This window comes from Zootoca vivipara, chromosome 4 (assembly GCF_965207765.1).
Source record: "Zootoca vivipara chromosome 4, rZooViv2.hap1.1, whole genome shotgun sequence".
Classification (NCBI taxonomy): domain Eukaryota; kingdom Metazoa; phylum Chordata; class Lepidosauria; order Squamata; family Lacertidae; genus Zootoca; species Zootoca vivipara.
In genome coordinates this window covers 11011450-11028165 of record NC_142587.1, presented here as the reverse complement: position 1 = coordinate 11028165, position 16716 = coordinate 11011450, and the positions used below count along the sequence as shown (strand labels likewise).

Here is a 16716-nt window from a genome sequence, read left to right as displayed (position 1 = left end):
TACAATATCTGAAGCAAAATAAAACTTCAGAAACAGTAACAGCTCAGTCTCCCACAAGCCTGGTAGCCTAGATCGCCATAATTGAAGGTCTTCCATTTATATACAACAGCATGTCAACAGGTAAAAACATTTTTTCTCAATTCGCTAACAAACACCTGAGAATAAGTGGAGGGGAGAACATAAAGTGAATGAACCATAAAACCTAACCATAGAATTAAACAAGTTGCAGCGGCGCAGCTTTGCATTCTCAGAAAGAATTTCATTTCTAAAGGCCATCACCCAAGACCTCTCTTGATTGCAAGTGGGTGCTCATTAGTATGAAGGAAAGAAAGCTTCAAAAACGGGGGCAGTCCCATCTGCCAAATGCCAGATATTTTCACATGTCTATTGCCAAATATGACAAAAGTACTAGGAAAATATATCTTTGAAAAGGGTACCTGGCAGGAGTTTTAAATCTTTCCAAAAAACACTACTACTTAGGCTTTTTGCTAGACTATTTAACATGTGGTGGATGATGAGAGAGAGAGAAGCACCATGCTGGTGTTTTAAAAGGTTGGGGCACTGGGAGAATAGTACCATAATTGCCACTTTTGGGGTATCCTTTTGCTAGATAATATGTAAGAGAAGCCAGGAAGAGAAAGTTCCCGCTCCTCAGATGATTGAGGAATTTAATTGTAAATAGACTTTCAACAGAAACTTGACCTGATTCACACCTCCCAGGCTAATGTACAGGTAATAACTTGGGGTTCTCCACTGACAAACATACTTTCCAAATGTTCCAAAACAGTTCTCAGGTGTTTTTTTTTTAATTTTAATGTATATTTTGAGAGAAAATACAAATGAATGCTCATGTGGACTTCTTTCTCTTACCAAGTCACAACTTATGTTGGAATCAGGGTGGTATGGAGTTATGGGGAAAACACATGATACATGTTGCACGTGATATGTATCATGTGATACATACTGAAAAACACACCAACACCTTCCAGATGTTGCTGGATGCCCATCAGCCCCAGCCAATATGGCCAATGGCCAGGGATTCTGGGAGCCTCAGTCCATTAACATCTGGACGGCCATAGGCTCCCAACCTCTGAACTAAACGATCCTCAGAATTGGTGTTAATACAGCCCACCTTCTCTGCAGATTTTTTTCACTTTGCTGAAGAGGAGGACTGTGTCATATTATGCATGGGAATAATAGAACTGGGTAGATTCATACCAAAATTGCTCTGTTGAAGATGGTTAATGTTTAGTTTTATATGCATCAAGTGAAGTATAGAAAACAAAATGCATTAAATAAAACACCCAAGAGCGCACACAATTATATTTTCACTTGCAATTAAACATTTTTCATCTCAGCCATGGGGTGTGCAAGGCCTCCTGGAAGATAAAGCAAAATACTAAGAAGTCTTGTAAGCCTGAGAAGGGCAGAACTGCTTCTGCTGTTGCACTCATCAATAGATGATCAACAGTTTTAAAAAGCCTTTTCTTGTCAAAAATACTTACTCACACAGGAGGACTCCATTTTCCAAAGCAGCACGGAAGTCGTTCTTTCCAAAACTTTTCCCAGTAGCTGCCTAGAAAGAAAACATATAATAAGCTGTCTTTTCAGAAAATGGGAAACAAGAGAATGCAGCCCTTTTAGATGGATACATAGGATATTATTTCTCAAGTCTGCCATTTTACTCAGCATGGTGAAAAGCCTTCCCCTTCCCCTTATCCTGGTGAGTGTGACAAGTTCCAATCTCCCTCTCAAGTTTGGACCTAGAGAAGGGGCAGAATAGGATCCACACCGTTGTAGCCAGAAGGCCTCAGAAGCACACAGGAGCTGCAAGTATGATCTCTACCCTTCCCACCTAGTTCACCCAGGAAGGAGTACAGGGCATTGATCCCAACCTCACACTGATTTTTGTAGGTTTGTGGTAATGTCAGGGGCAACCACATGTTTTGAGTTGACTATCAGTATCCCTAGCGATTATTCATGCTTATGAATGCAAGACTATGCTATCTTTTCATGAGGGCACAGGAGACATTCTAAAAGTACACTGGAAATGGCCCTGATAACAAATTTTGCTGCATTTTTAAGGTGTTTTACTTCAAGGGCCTGAAAGTTTTTTCAAAACTACATCTACCATACTTTGCCTCTCTTCTCACTTTTATTTTATTGGAAATGGGGACAGGGCACACACCCCAGCTTCATAACCTGCAGATTCCCATTGCAATTTGTTCCTGCAACTTTCATTAAACATACAGAGTTAGGGCTCTCTTGTTATGCCTTAGCCTATTAGTAATGCATTCATAACGACATTCAAGCCAGAAAAACAAATAGCTGCTAAACCCTCAAATGTCTTTCCACCCCCTTCATAAATTACCATTCTTCTGAACCATTCTTTTCTAATGGCATTCATCTTTTTAAACAGTTATACTAGTGTCTGTATTATTTGATCATTTGGATATTGCCCTTTACATGGGGCTGCCTTTAAAGACAATCTGGAAATTACAGTTAGTATAGTATGCCCAGGCAAGATAATGGGGACAGACATCAAGGATCCTGAACACTGATCCTGAAAGGTCATCAATGGAAGACCTACAGTAATCATTTCCAGGCTATATTTAAGATGACTGTCTTATAAGCCCCTAAATCACTTGAGGGACCAGGTATATGAAATTCCACTTCACATTGGCCGTCTGCCTGGGTGCTTAGATCAAGGGGAGGTTCTTTTCATTGTTCCAGCACTAGGGTAATGACACAAGATAAGGCCTTCTTGGTGGTAGCACCCGTTATGACCTACCTTCTCCCTGGAAGTAAGCCTGGCATGGACATGGTTGTCATTTAAGTGCCAGGTTAAAATCTGTTTGCCCAGAGACTTGTGGAATATCAGTCTGCTGCTGCAATTGGTATGCTAAAATATTTATTATGTATTTTATTTGTAATAATAATAATAATAATAATAATGATATATTTATACCCCGCCCATCATGGCCTGCTCGTATTTTGTTACAGTTGTTGCTTTAATTGCTGTTTTAGTCCACTCTGGGATTAATTGATTAAGGGAGGTTTAAAAATGTCCTTAATGAATAAATATCACATGCAGCTAACAGTTTTATTTCTAAGGTACTTTAGTAAGTACGACATTTAAGAAATGCAATTAGTTGACAACTTATACTTTCAACACACACACAAAATGGGATGCATCAACTGGAATAGACAAAAGAGAGAGAATCAATCGCAATACAGTATACTGAAGAAAGAGTAGGTTGTGCTATTTTTTTTAAAAAAAAATTCCTAGAGGAATACCTCATCTAGCTGAAACATGCTGGGCATCATTAAATAGCTCATTCTGCATCTTGAGATCAGCGCATACTTTGCATCACAATGTCTAATCTCACTAGAAACTGCGTACAGAATTCCTGCATACAGAAGGAATGACAGAACAGTGGTTTTTCCCAGCAGGCAATGCACAGCATTCTCCACTGGCCAAGTTGACGCAAACTATGTTAACTAATCCCCACATCCCTGTGTCTGCTACCTTTGCCCTAGGGCCTCGGTAATGATATCATGTATTAGATAGCTATTCATAAAAAGGTTTGATAAGAGCCTCTTACCAGCCTTTGATATGTTTTTGACATTAGAGATGTCTAGTAGCTGTGGATTTCCTGCTCATATCACTTTGGTAGCCAGCACGACGTTATATTTAAATGAACACTCAGCAAAGATAGCGTTGTTCAGTTCTCCCAAAGCTAAATCCAACCCTGCCCACTCTACCGTTCTGGCTCAAAATAAAGAAAAAGACTGCATCAAAAACGGCATTTGGCAACTGTTGTATGACTGCTGCTTAAAAGCCAAGGTCTATTTTACTACTCGTCCCCTTAAGCCATTAATATATCATATCACTGTGGTGAAAAATCGTTAGCTTTTAAAGCATTATGATTCATACTTTGATCAAACACACCATTCACCAACTGGTTAATTCAGAGGTGTGGCACATTTCTTTAATTCACATCTATTAAAGAAAAAGAAAAAGAAATCCAGTGTGTGTTGCATGCACCTCATTTGACAAATCACATTCCAGAAGAAATGAGGCTATCAATTTCAGAGCATTCGACTTCCTTTACTCCAGTGCCTACACCCAAGTATGAGGCTGCTTTGCTTTCAGTGTATAAAGAACTAATTATTTAAACAACATTTCTGAAATGCCTGTGTAATTACTTGCTTGCTACTGTCAAAGTTTACTGAAGCAGATTCTCAATGCTCTTTGTGAAATCCATACTTTAGTTCTAAGTTAGTCTTGTTGACTTCTTTTTCCGTGTGGGAAAAGAGAAGATTAAGGATTTAAATATTTATGTGGAGTGAAACACCAGGGATTACTAACCAGGAACGTGTAGAATTGACCCAATGACTACTGGAGAACTAAAAACTGATAAGGATCATACTTAGGACATGGGCAGCCAATTTGTCCATCCAGCCAAACATTGTCTGGTGAGCAGCCTATATCACACAGGGGTCTTTGCTACTACTTGCTAAGTAATCATTTTTATTTATTTAGAACAATTTTTATATCACTTAAATTTGTGGTTTCTGAGTGGTGTGCAATAGGGACATGTACACACACATATAAAGATCAATTAAAATTAATAGTATCGGAGAAACTAGAAGTTATATGCTGCCAATGGTACCCTTGTAAGAATTTAAGAGGTTATCTAAAGACTAGAAACCAGTGGCCAATAAAAGTTATCAAAAGTTATCTATTTTCATCTCACAACTAACAAGCGGCAAAATGTAAACACAATGCAAAATTGCTGCATTAGGAGATTCTGTCTGGGAAATGTGTTCCAGCGGTGGAGCCACCAACATACCATAATGCACACTGGTTTGTGACATGAAGAGGCATTGCCAAGGTTGCTATTGCTGTGGGATACATACACCACATTGTAATTTAAATATTTAGTTACTGATGGAAAATAAACAATAACTTGAAGCTTCCAGGAATAATAATAATCAATTCAGCAACATCTAGGAGAGCCAAGTTTCCCAAATTTGGTCTAGTGCAATTGTGCTATATGTTTTCCCGCAGGAGTTAAAACTATGTGTAATTAATGCAAATAAAGGTAATTATCCTAATTTAATTCTAGTGGCCATGCTTTTCAAACTCTGCAGGAGTCACTCAGCATATTAAGCTAAAGAGCAACAGTTAAACACTGAGTTGAATAACTTATAAGAAAGACTGATTCAAACTGCCTAATTCAAATGACCAATATAAAAACAATCAGCTTTGGAATACAGTGGTACCTCTGGTTAAGAACTTAATTTGTTCCGGAGGTCCGTTCTTAACCTGAAACTGTTCTTATCCTGAAGCACCACTTTAGTTAATGGGGCCTCTTGCTGCTGCCGTGCCACCGGAGCACGATTTCTGTTCTCATCCTGAAGCAAAGTTCTTAACCCGAGGTACTATTTCTGGGTTAGCGGAGTTATTTGTAACCTGAAGCATTTGTAACCCGAGGTACCACTGCACAATGCTGGTATTCCAAAGTCACCACCCTGTTTCTAATAACATGTGTTACAGTATAACTCCCTTAAAGTAGCTTTGAGAGGGATGCATTTTGTAACAGACACCACTCACTTACTGTGATTATAGATTCTGCATTTCTGGTTGTAGACAATTTCATTACTGGGATGCCTAAAGGAATGTGTTGCGTAATAAGATCTATAGCTTTGCCATAAGTTTCACATGGTACCTTTCATATCTAAATGGAGTGTTCCTTGATGAGGTAACCAAAACAGATTTGGGAACTAGGTCCCGACTTGTAAGGATTGCATTCCTCTGTGTCAATGAAAGTTCTCTTTAAAGCAATACAGTGGTACCTCTGGTTAAGAACTTAATTTGTTCGGGAGGTCCGTTCTTAACCTGAAACTGTTCTTAACCTGGAGTACCACTTTAGCTAATGGGGCCTCCTGCTGCTGCTGCACCGCCGAAGCATGATTTCTATTCTCATCCTGAAGCAAAGTTCTTAACCTGAGGTACTATTTCTGGGTTAGCGGAGTTTGTAACCTGAAGCGTTTGTAATCCAAGGTACCACTGTACCATTAACGCAAGACCATGTTTTGTATTCTATTCCCCTTCCCCATCACAGCAGGGAGTTTGGGGCTGTGTGTGTAAAAGGATGAAAAGCTGGCTTGGCCAATGGTGTCGTAAGACCTTTAGCAGCATGTGCTGAAAAAAAGGAGGGAGAAAATAACCCGATTACAAAAACTAACCAACAAACTTAAACTGACACGGGGACAAATAGAAGAAGATGCCCTACACAGCCCAACAAGACAACGACAAGAATCCACCAACAGCATACGAATCAATATGGCTAACATGATTCAAAAACACCCACCCACCCCAGACACACAAGAAAACAAAGTTCACCACAGCCAATCACAAACAAACAACCACACCCTAGGCCAACCACAACCTTTCTCACCACCAAAGGAACACAAGCAAATAGTAAAGAGAACCCTCACAAGCGACGCTGGCACAAAACCCCGCACATACATTAAGTAGAATAGAAACATTGCCACCCGCCCCCACCCCCACCCACCATGCCTCCCTCCACCTCTATCTCCCTTTTCTTCCCAATGTAACACTAATGTCTCAGCAAATGAAACTGATCTGTAGAAAATGTAATTTGAAAAAAAGAGAGATTCCACATACTTTTGTAAAACAAGAAATCTTTAATAAAAATCTGTCTAAAAAAAAGGAGGGAGAACTCTCTCTTGGGCAAAAGCATGCCCTGCAACTCATTCCCCCCCACCATTCTCGCTGCCTTCTTACTTTTACAAACTTTATACACCTAACACACTTTTATGAGTGGTGGTGGTGGTAATATCCCACATGTTGCACAAAGGGAAGCACATTTGTTCTGTCTGAGTTCTTTAATTCTCTTTCACTGTGCAATCTTAAAGATTATCCAGTATGTGACTGCATCTCTCCAGCAAAACAGTGACAGCCTGGAAACAATTGTGAGCTTTCCGACCATGTGACAAGGAGATTTTTGGATAACCGTATCTCCACTTAATAAGCAGAGATATGAAGGAGCCTTTTGACTGCTCATGAGCATTCCTCTACAGTAGAAAGAAAACAGCAGGCATGCAGCCATTACACTTCATTAGCACAGTAGGGAGGCAGCTAGGTCTACTTGAACAAATTTCTAAACATGAGGAATTATTCAAAAAGCGGCATCTCGCCTACATCTAATGCAGTCCATTTTATCACATCTTCCTGCTGCTTGTGAATTTAGGGCAAAGTAGCATTCTACACATTGCAGAGTATGACATAGCAGAATTGCGACATCTAGTACTTCAGCACTTTCCCATGGTGGTCGTGAGGAGGAAGACTTTAGTGTTGTAAGCTACCATATCAGAGAGAAAAGCCTTCAGCACTGACCTCTTCCTGCTCTGCTGGTTTACTGCACAAGAGTTTTAATGTGAGGGAATGTTGCAGCAGGAATTTTTTTTTACAGAAGATCATCTCTGTCCCTCACTGTGCAAACTGTGCAAAATGTTTTTCTAACACCTATGTTGGTCTCACAGAAGGGCAACATATTGTTCTGCCAGAACCCCAATTGAAGCACACAAACTCAGAGGCTGATTCTTTTGAGAAGCTTAGTAAAATACGTTGATCCAACAACATGCCCCTTGCATTCCTGTTATAAACTTAGCACAGAAAGCAGTTTGGTTCCTTAGCAAGCAATCTGACACTTCACCTGGGAGGCTGACACTTGTTCACACCTCCATTGGTGTGTCTGAGATTTAAGTGGCAGGGAAGGTGTTCCTACCTCCTGAAATGCAGAAGAATCAAGCACAGCACCCCCCTCTGGAGAGACAAGGGTAGAATCTGTATCTGACTCCAAAGGCTGGATGGACAGAGTGACAGGAAGCTTCAGTGCTGGCCTCTGACAGTTCTAGAGAGGGAGGGAGGCAGGGCGTGTGGATCTCACTGCGGTGACTGATGAGACGAGCGCAGGATGAGGAAAATTTGGACCCCGCACCCTCAGGATCCTCAGCATCAAACACCCGTGGATCAGACAGTGACTTCCTAAGTCTTCTGGAGCCTTCCCCAGGGTCCACTGCAAGCCACCCCTCATTGTCGTCTTACCTCAGCCAGCCCAAGACATACATGATGGAAGTAATGAACAACTCCTGTGTTGAACATGCACATCTGAAAAGCTAGTCTGAAAGAGGAATGGTGCAAACAGTGAAACCATGTACTGCCTTCCTCATGACAGTGTACAAACAGAAACTGATTGCTGCAGTGGTTTTCAGCCCATGTGCCATGGCACCCTGGGGTGCCTTGAATGAGTGCCCAGCGCTGAAGCGGAGCCTTTCTGCCATGCAAACCTGTCAGCACCCAAGGTATGGTGCTGGCATCATGTTTGGCCAGTCTCCATTAGGCCACTAAGGCTGGGGGGGACCTCCTCCCAGGCCCCTGTGGGGCAGTGTGAGGAGGCACCTCTCTTTGGGGCAGCGGGGAGGCAACTCAGAGACCAGGGGCTACAGCAGTGACTGCCCGGAGGACTCCCAAGGAGAGGAGAGAGGAGAGGAGGCTGAGGGAACCCTCCACAAGGGAGGGTTTTCGAAAAAGAGTGAGAGGCTGCCAGCTCTGCAGGCAAGGGGTGACATAACTGGGCTCTTGAGCCCCACAGGGCTGCCGCAGGAATAATCTAGTTGGTCAAGGGAGCCGTGGACTCAAATAGGTTGAAAACCTCTGGATTGGGGATTTGGTTCTTGCAAGCCAATCCTACACACATTTTAATGTGCATAAGGCAGGTCTTGGTTCAAAATTGGGAAAGGAGTACGACAAGGTTGTATATTGTCTCCCTGCTTATTTAACTTATATGCAGAATTCATCATGCGAAAGGCTGGACTAGATGAATCCCAAGCCGGAATTAAGATTGCTGGAAGAAATATCAACAACCTCAGATATGCAGATGACACAACCTTAATGGCAGAAAGCGAGGAGGAATTAAAGAACCTTTTAATGAGGGTGAAAGAGGAGAGCGCAAAATATGGTCTGAAGCTCAACATCAAAAAAACCAAGATCATGGCCACTGGTCCCATCACCTCCTGGCAAATAGAAGGGGAAGAAATGGAGGCAGTGAGAGATTTTACTTTCTTGGGCTCCTTGATCACTGCAGATGGTGACAGCAGTCACGAAATTAAAAGACGCCTGCTTCTTGGGAGAAAAGCAATGACAAACCTAGACAGCATCTTAAAAAGCAGAGACATCACCTTGCCGACAAAGGTCCGTATAGTTAAAGCTATGGTTTTCCCAGTAGTGATGTATGGAAGTGAGAGTTGGACCATAAAGAAGGCTGATCGCCGAAGAATTGATGCTTTTGAATTATGGTGCTGGAGGAGACTCTTGAGAGTCCCATGGACTGCAAGAAGACCAAACCTATCCATTCTTAAGGAAATCAGCCCTGAGTGCTCCCTGGAAGGACAGATCGTGAAGCTGAGGCTCCAATACTTTGGCCACCTCATGAGAAGAGAAGAATCCTTGGAAAAGACCCTGATGTTGGGAAAGATTGAGGGCACTAGGAGAAGGGGACGACAGAGGACAAGATGGTTGGACAGTGTTCTCGAAGCTACGAACATGAGTTTGACCAAACTGCGGGAGGCAGTGCGAGACAGGAGTGCCTGGCGTGCTATAGTCCATGGGGTCACGAAGAGTCGGACACGACTAAACGACTAAACAACAACAAGGCAGGTCTATCTAAAGACTTTTGGTAGGATACTTCCACCCTTTCCAGAAAGCAGTAGAATAAAGCAAGGAGTAAGAGACATGCTAAGTCACCACATATAATTTGGAAGAGATTTTTGGAGCCAAAAATTATAGTTTGCAGTGATTTTCTGTCAAAAGCAAAGCCTTAATAGTACTTCTGGATATATTTTAATAGTCTTCATAGTTTCACTGACATTGAGGCTTCTTACTGCTTATAAAAAGTTTGAGGTTTAAGGCTAAATGAACTCATCCTTCCTCTGAAAAGTCCTGAATTTAGCAGTGTTGCCCCCCTCAAAATACCAATTATATGCATATATTTTACAACTTAGTGCAAGAAACGGCATAGAAAATCTGGCAGTGAGGTAGCTGCCTTTCAACCTTCTCTTCTTTATTGCAGTTTTCCAGTTTGGAAGCAGCTTCTAACGTAATTGCTAGTTTTTCTTTTCATGCCCAGGTTTTAGATGTGAGAATTCTGTTCTTTTTCCTGCTTCCCACTCTTCCGGATCATCTCTGTATCATATATTTGACTGAAAAGCAGAAGGATGCAATGTACAGCACTTAAAATGTCGAACACATTTTCTAGCAATCTTCCCCCGCCACGCACTTGCAGTCAGTGCGCACTCAGGAGCAACACTGCTTCCTTGAATAGCATTTTATTTTTAAGGTATCAGACTTTAAAAAATTTAAACCAGGTTTGACAGTGGCTAAGATATGTACAAGGATTCTAGGTAGATTTGCTGCTGTGTTCAATTTATATACAGGTAGGTAGCCGTGTTGGTCTGAGTCGAAGCAAAATAAAAAAATTCCTTCAGTAGCACCTTAAAGACCAACTAAGTTTTTATTTTGGTATGAGCTTTTGTGTGCATGCACACTTCGTCAGATATCTGAAGAAGTGTGCATGCACACGAAAGCTCATACCAAAATAAAAACTTAGTTGGTCTTTAAGGTGCTACTGAAGGAATTTTTTTATTTAAATTTATATGTTACAGGTCATAACCAGGTAGACACATTTGAAGCTATGCCTGATCAGCAAAAATGCATTCTGGGCTGTGTCAGATAACGATTTCTTTCCTGCTCAGCCATATGTAGATGTGACAAAAGTTTGAGAACTGTACCAGTCTAATGAAGCTAGGCAGTTATTTTGTTGGAATCCAAGAGAAAGAATAGATTTGAAATTAGAAATGAAAATGAAGAAATGGGAACCCAAAACAGTGCCATGCCATTTCTTTTCCCCAGAGCAAGAAAAAAAAAAGTGTTTGGTGATCTTCACTCCCGCTACTATTCTACAATATTACTAATATCACACATTTTCAGCCAGGCTACCCTCCATAAAATGCAGCACTGAACATAATGAAGAATTAACTTTGTGATCAACACTTCCCATGGATCAGGCTTCAACTCGTTTCCATTACAGGGATGTTTTGTAAAGTACATGGCAAAGGGAGCGTGGCCAACATTGCCCAGCATAGCCTAATGAAAGATGCACGGGGTAATATTACCACAGGTTCAGAGCCAACACCAGGCTTGTTCACTGGCAAGGGATGAGAGAAACTGCCTCTGGCAGATATGTTCAAGTAATTACAGTCAGCAGAGGGAGGACAGGCATAAATCAACATAAAATCTGATGGAAGAAGGGAATCTGGATTCGTTCACTGATTTGAAGGAAGCTCAATTGCGTTCTCTACGACACCAACACACAAAAAATCCGTTAACAAAAATATATACTGCAAAAGTGATAGCAATTTTGCAGTGAAAAACTGCCACAATTAAGCAGTGAACAAACTCACCATTTCCTTTAGCAATACACCTGCACTTTCTAGCCTGAGCTAATCTCCCTTAGACATCTCATTCTATTACCATTGCCATAAAGTACTTTGCCACTTGGTCAGTCATTTTCCTATGTGACAGCTTAAGCCTCAAATTGCAAGTTTTATTCTACCCTAGTCAACCTGGCTCTAACTTGCATCTCGTCTCCCTTGCATGAGGGTAACACGGCAGGAAAGTTCTGGAGCTGTTTCACCTCACTATAACATGGCTGAGATGAGCTAAACAAGTTTGACAGAATCCTTCTCTCTTATTAGGGTGTGTCTCCCAGAACAAAAGATCAAATTACCACCCTGCTAGTTGCTATGTACATTACCCACATACCAACTACAGATTAACAAGCCAAAAGCAGGCAAGAGCTATTATTATGTATAAAGCCTGCTACAGAGTTGAAGGGACTGATTTCTAAAGCTAACCAAGGAGAGTTCTGCTTTGATATCTCTCTATGCAAGAAACTCCCTGCACTTGTCTCCTCTGAATAAGGGGGGGGGAGAGAGAGAGAGAAGGGGAAATTGTAAAACATCAACAGCGTGCAGTTAACAGCTCTGTTCATGAGGTGAAAGCCTGGCTATTTCGGTCCTCAGCTGAAGGCAAACCCTGGCACAGCATCAGACTCTGGAATATCACCAATAATCATAAAGAGCCAGGGTGCCAAACCTGGACAACAGCAAGTCAGTGTCAACGGTTTTATGACAGCTAGATATCTTGGGCAAAAGAGGAAGACCCAAAAGCATTCATCAGGATACAACAGTAGGATGAGAAAGAGGTTCAGGGTCCAGTAGACTGGGCAGGGGGGCAGTAGAGAAATGCAGGGAGCTGCAGGCAAGGGTATAAGCAATCAGGATAAGCAATTAGGAGGAATGTGTGCTTCCATCCATCTGTGAGTCAATTAGAGGACCAACATGCAAGGGAGCTTGATGAAGAAAGATATAAGGAGATAAAATAGGAAATATTTAGGTGGAAACAAATGAATTTTAGCTAAGCATGCATTCAGGGGAAGAGCCAATGAATGACCACAGCAGCTCATTAAGTCTAGGGTTGCCAGACTCAATAGAGGACAGGACTTCTGTGCCTTTAATTGCCCTGCTCTCTTTTGAGTCTGGAAACTTTAAAGAGAAACCAGCAGACCCTTTGCTTGGAAATTAAACAAAGGGTCTGCTGGTTTCTCTTTAAGGTTTCCAGACTCAAAAGAGAGCAGGGCAATTAAAGGCACAGAAGTTCCTGTCCTCTATTGAGTCTGGCAACCCTAATTAAGTCAGATGCTTGATAACTGCAGTTTGGACATAGTGGTCCCAGAAACAAACTGGCAGCCAGTGCAAGTGCTTTGGAACAAGGGTTATGCGAGCTCCAAATGGACTCTCAGCTAATCTGGCCACTGCATTTTTGATCAGCTGGAGTTTCTGAGCAGTCTTCAAGGATAGTCCCACACACAGCGCACTGCAGCAATCCAATCGGGAGATTACCAGAAGACTAAATACAGTCGCCAAGTCGCCTCTGTTCAAAATGAGTCATAGCTGACAAACCAGTGAGAGCTGTGAATAGGCACTCCTAGTCCCTGAGGCCACCTGAACCTTCAAATACAATGTTGAATCCAAGAATACCCTCAAGCTACAGACCTGCTCCTTCCAAGCGATACAAAAATAATAGAATTGGAAGGGACCCCAAGGGACCAACCCAACCCCCTGCAATGCAGGAATCTCAACACATGGTTCCCCACCCAATTTGAAACCAAAGCTGCTTAGCTTTGCAAATATGCTAGTGGCTCAACTGCTGCACCACTAGGCACTGACAACCCATTCAAAACAGCCCACCTCTTGGATTCAAGAACTTGCAACAATGCAGGAGCGGATTTAGGGCAGTGTGGCTTCACCAGGTGCACAGCCGAGGAGGGCACCTTCTCAAAGCTTGGTAAGCACTTGCCAGGCCTCGGGAAGGATGTGTGAAGGCTCTGACAGGAGTCCTCCTTTCTCCTTCCCAAGCCAGACAAGTGCTTACCAGGAGTTGGGAAGGACCCTGCTAGAGTCCTCACCCCTCCTTCTCAAAGCCTGGCTTAAACTGGCTCCACGAGGGCTGGGGTGGAGGGTGTCAAATGGCCTTGCACAGGGTGGCATATTACCAAGGTCCATCCCTGAACAATGACGCCTCTGTATTTTCTGGATTCGGTCTCAATTCATTGGCCCATACTGAACCCATCACCATCTCTAAGTAGCTCTTCAAACACCTCTCCCAGTTCAGATGGAACAGAGAGACAGATAGATATGGGATTCACCAGCATATTGAAGAACTGCAGCTTCGGCTCTGCTAAAAAGATGGGCAAACAGAACAGAGAATGGAGAATCCGCACTGGAGTTACGAGAGTATTTAAACCATCAATTTAGAGATTAGACTATCCTGAGCAATTGAGCCATACAAGTCCTATCAGAGTATCTATTATACCAGCTGGAGATAAGCTTTGGCTCACCTGATGTTACTACAGTTCCCATCATCCCTGGCCATTGGCCAAGCTTGATGGGCCTGACAGTTTGAGAAACATCTGGAGGGCCAAAAGTTCCCACACATTTGCTACACTTAACATTGTCTGCTGATAAAGAAATCCTTTTGTACCCCCTTCACAAAAATTGCTTAGAAACTTCAAAGAAATACTATAGGAAACTTAATACAAGGACCTGATGATCATACACAAGGAAAATCTGAAGGTTTAATGGTACTTGCCAGAAACCACACACAGCAATCATGGATGGGTGAAGTAATCTGGCTGCAAACAAGTGAAACTGCAAAATGTTAACAAACAAGAGCTGCCTTGTATTGGGTGGAATCCTGGTCTTACTCAACATTAGCTTGCACTCCCTTTTTAGTCAACATGGGAGGTAATATTCTACATCACAAAGCAGACAGCAGCAAATGAAAATATTTGCATTTCTAATCTATTTATACTTTTTCTGCGGTCAGTGAAATAATTTTGGAGATCTGACCCTTATGGAATGCTCTTCTAAATATTAACTATGCAAGAAGGCTTGCCATAGTCCAGACTGCTCATATGTGTTAAACAAGATGCTTAAAACTTTATTTGCAGACCACAATGGTTTCTATGATCAGCTACATATTGGAATGTTCAGACTTTAAGAATGTCTGAAGTTCTGCCTAGCAACTCAGACAAAGAACAGCCTATTCCATGTAAATACATCTTCTCAGCAACATATTCCATGGCACCATGCCCATCTCTGCTACTTAAACATAGCAATTGTTTTCTGAAACAAAAAAAGTTTTATTTATAGACCAGTAAAGCAACTGAAGACACCTCTTCCATTGCGCCCTCAATAAGAAATTAAAGCTAGTAAATATCTTTAGCATTAAGCTATACATCATACAAAACAACTTCATGGATCAACTGCAAGATATTAAAAGGGGGGTGTTGTTGAAAGGGGAGGTCAAGTCTTAAAATTCCCTATTTAATCTTCTATGTATCAAGTCTAATCGGATTTTTTAAAGTAAGGTTTAGGGGTGTTTTTTGGCATGATGACAAAATTACATTACATGCTGGGCATTTCTAGAAGGATTTGCAGCGGTCCATCATTCAAATGTTAAGCACAACTATGTGGAAGTCCAACTGGACTTGCAAAAAGCTTGCATACACACAGTTTTAAGCAAAATAGTGGCTAAAGCACTTATCATGGTACCATACCTTGCCTATCCAAAATATAGAGTTTTGCCATGATCAGCCCAATTCATTACTTTAATTATTATTAATCAAGAGGTTCTTTGCACCAATAAAAGCTCACTGGCATAGACTGATTCCTTCATACATGTTTGCCATTCGCAAACTTCATTGCATGTCACTATGCATTGCCAATTCATCAGTTTCCAATTCCTGCTCCAGAACATCCAATGAAAAAAATTAAGTGATTTATGCATTTGTGTACAGAACACGTGAATAAAATGAAACTGCTTGATAATGCAACTGAAAACGAGCAAAAGTTTGAACAGTCTCAAACATCTGTCATAAATACACTTTCCAGCCAATCTGGGACTATTTGTTCTATGAGTGGATAGTGTACACAAGAGATTTGACAAGTCTAGGGCTTGCTGATCAGAAGGTCGGCGGTTCGAATCCCTGCAATGGGGTGAGCTCCTGTTGCTCGGTCCCAGCTCCTGCCCACCTAGCAGTTCGAAAGCACATCAAAGTGCAAGTAGATAAATAGGGACCGCTCCGGTGGGAAGGTAAACGGTGTTTCCGTGCGCTGCTCTGGTTCGCCAGAAGCAGCTTTGTCATGCTGGCCACATGACCCAGAAGCTGTCTGCGGACAAACGCTGGCTCCCTTGGCCTATAGAGCGAGATGAGCGCCGCAACCCCAGAGTCGGACACGACTGGACCTGATGGTCAGGGGCCCCTTTACCCCTATATCTGCATTACAACCTAAAACAAAACAAATTTAAAAGACTAATGTCTACAAATGTGTCAGACCATTGTTCGATCTAGCACAGCACTACCTGTTCTGATTGACATCAGCCTTGCAAGGTCTTTTAGCATACCTATCATAAATTTATCAGAGGAGATACTGTACCAGGGATCAAACCTCTTAAGCCTTCGGTATTCAAACCACACAACATGCTTTGAGGCAAGCAGCCCATAATCTAATCCAGCCACAGCACCTGCAGCTAGCTGGGATTCTCCACCCTGTTTACATTCCAACTTGATTAGTCCATAACATCGAGATTACCATATATGTCACTAGCAATGACAAGGTGTGGCTAAGATGCACCATGGTGGAAATACATGCAGAACAAGTTTAACGAAATGTTCACGCGGCTCCAGCAAGCAAGCTCTGCCAGGACCTCAGGTAAACTACAATCCAACAACCGCCCAAAGACTTCAAAACATAGAAATGAACAACCAATGCAGCTTGTAATAAATAACTATATGTATATCATAACTGTAACAAACCCACTTGGGATCATCAATGTGTACAGAGTTGGCTTTTAAATAGTCTGATGTAAGTTTAAATTGTCTCCCTGCTTATTTAACTTATATGCAGAATTCATCACGTGAAAGGCTGGACTGGATAAATCCCAAACCGGAATTAAGATTGCCGGAAGAAATATCAACAACAACAACAACAATAATTTAT

At 41.9% G+C, this 16716-nt stretch overlaps 1 protein-coding gene across 44 annotated transcripts in view; it reads right to left on the bottom strand.

Annotated features, from left to right (window-relative positions):
- Positions 1-16716, bottom strand: part of LMO7 (LIM domain 7) — a 151356-nt gene that overhangs the window by 97102 nt on the left and 37538 nt on the right. For 35 of the 44 annotated variants that reach the window (XM_035115708.3, XM_088668542.1, XM_088668556.1 and 32 more), the window contains one exon: positions 1506-1576. In XM_035115708.3, the coding sequence (XP_034971599.3) occupies positions 1506-1576 (71 nt within the window). Of the gene's footprint in view, positions 1-1505; positions 1577-3605; positions 3765-16716 lie in introns of those variants that run through there. The other 9 variants (XM_088668532.1, XM_088668569.1, XM_088668570.1 and 6 more) reach the window with 2 other exon arrangements.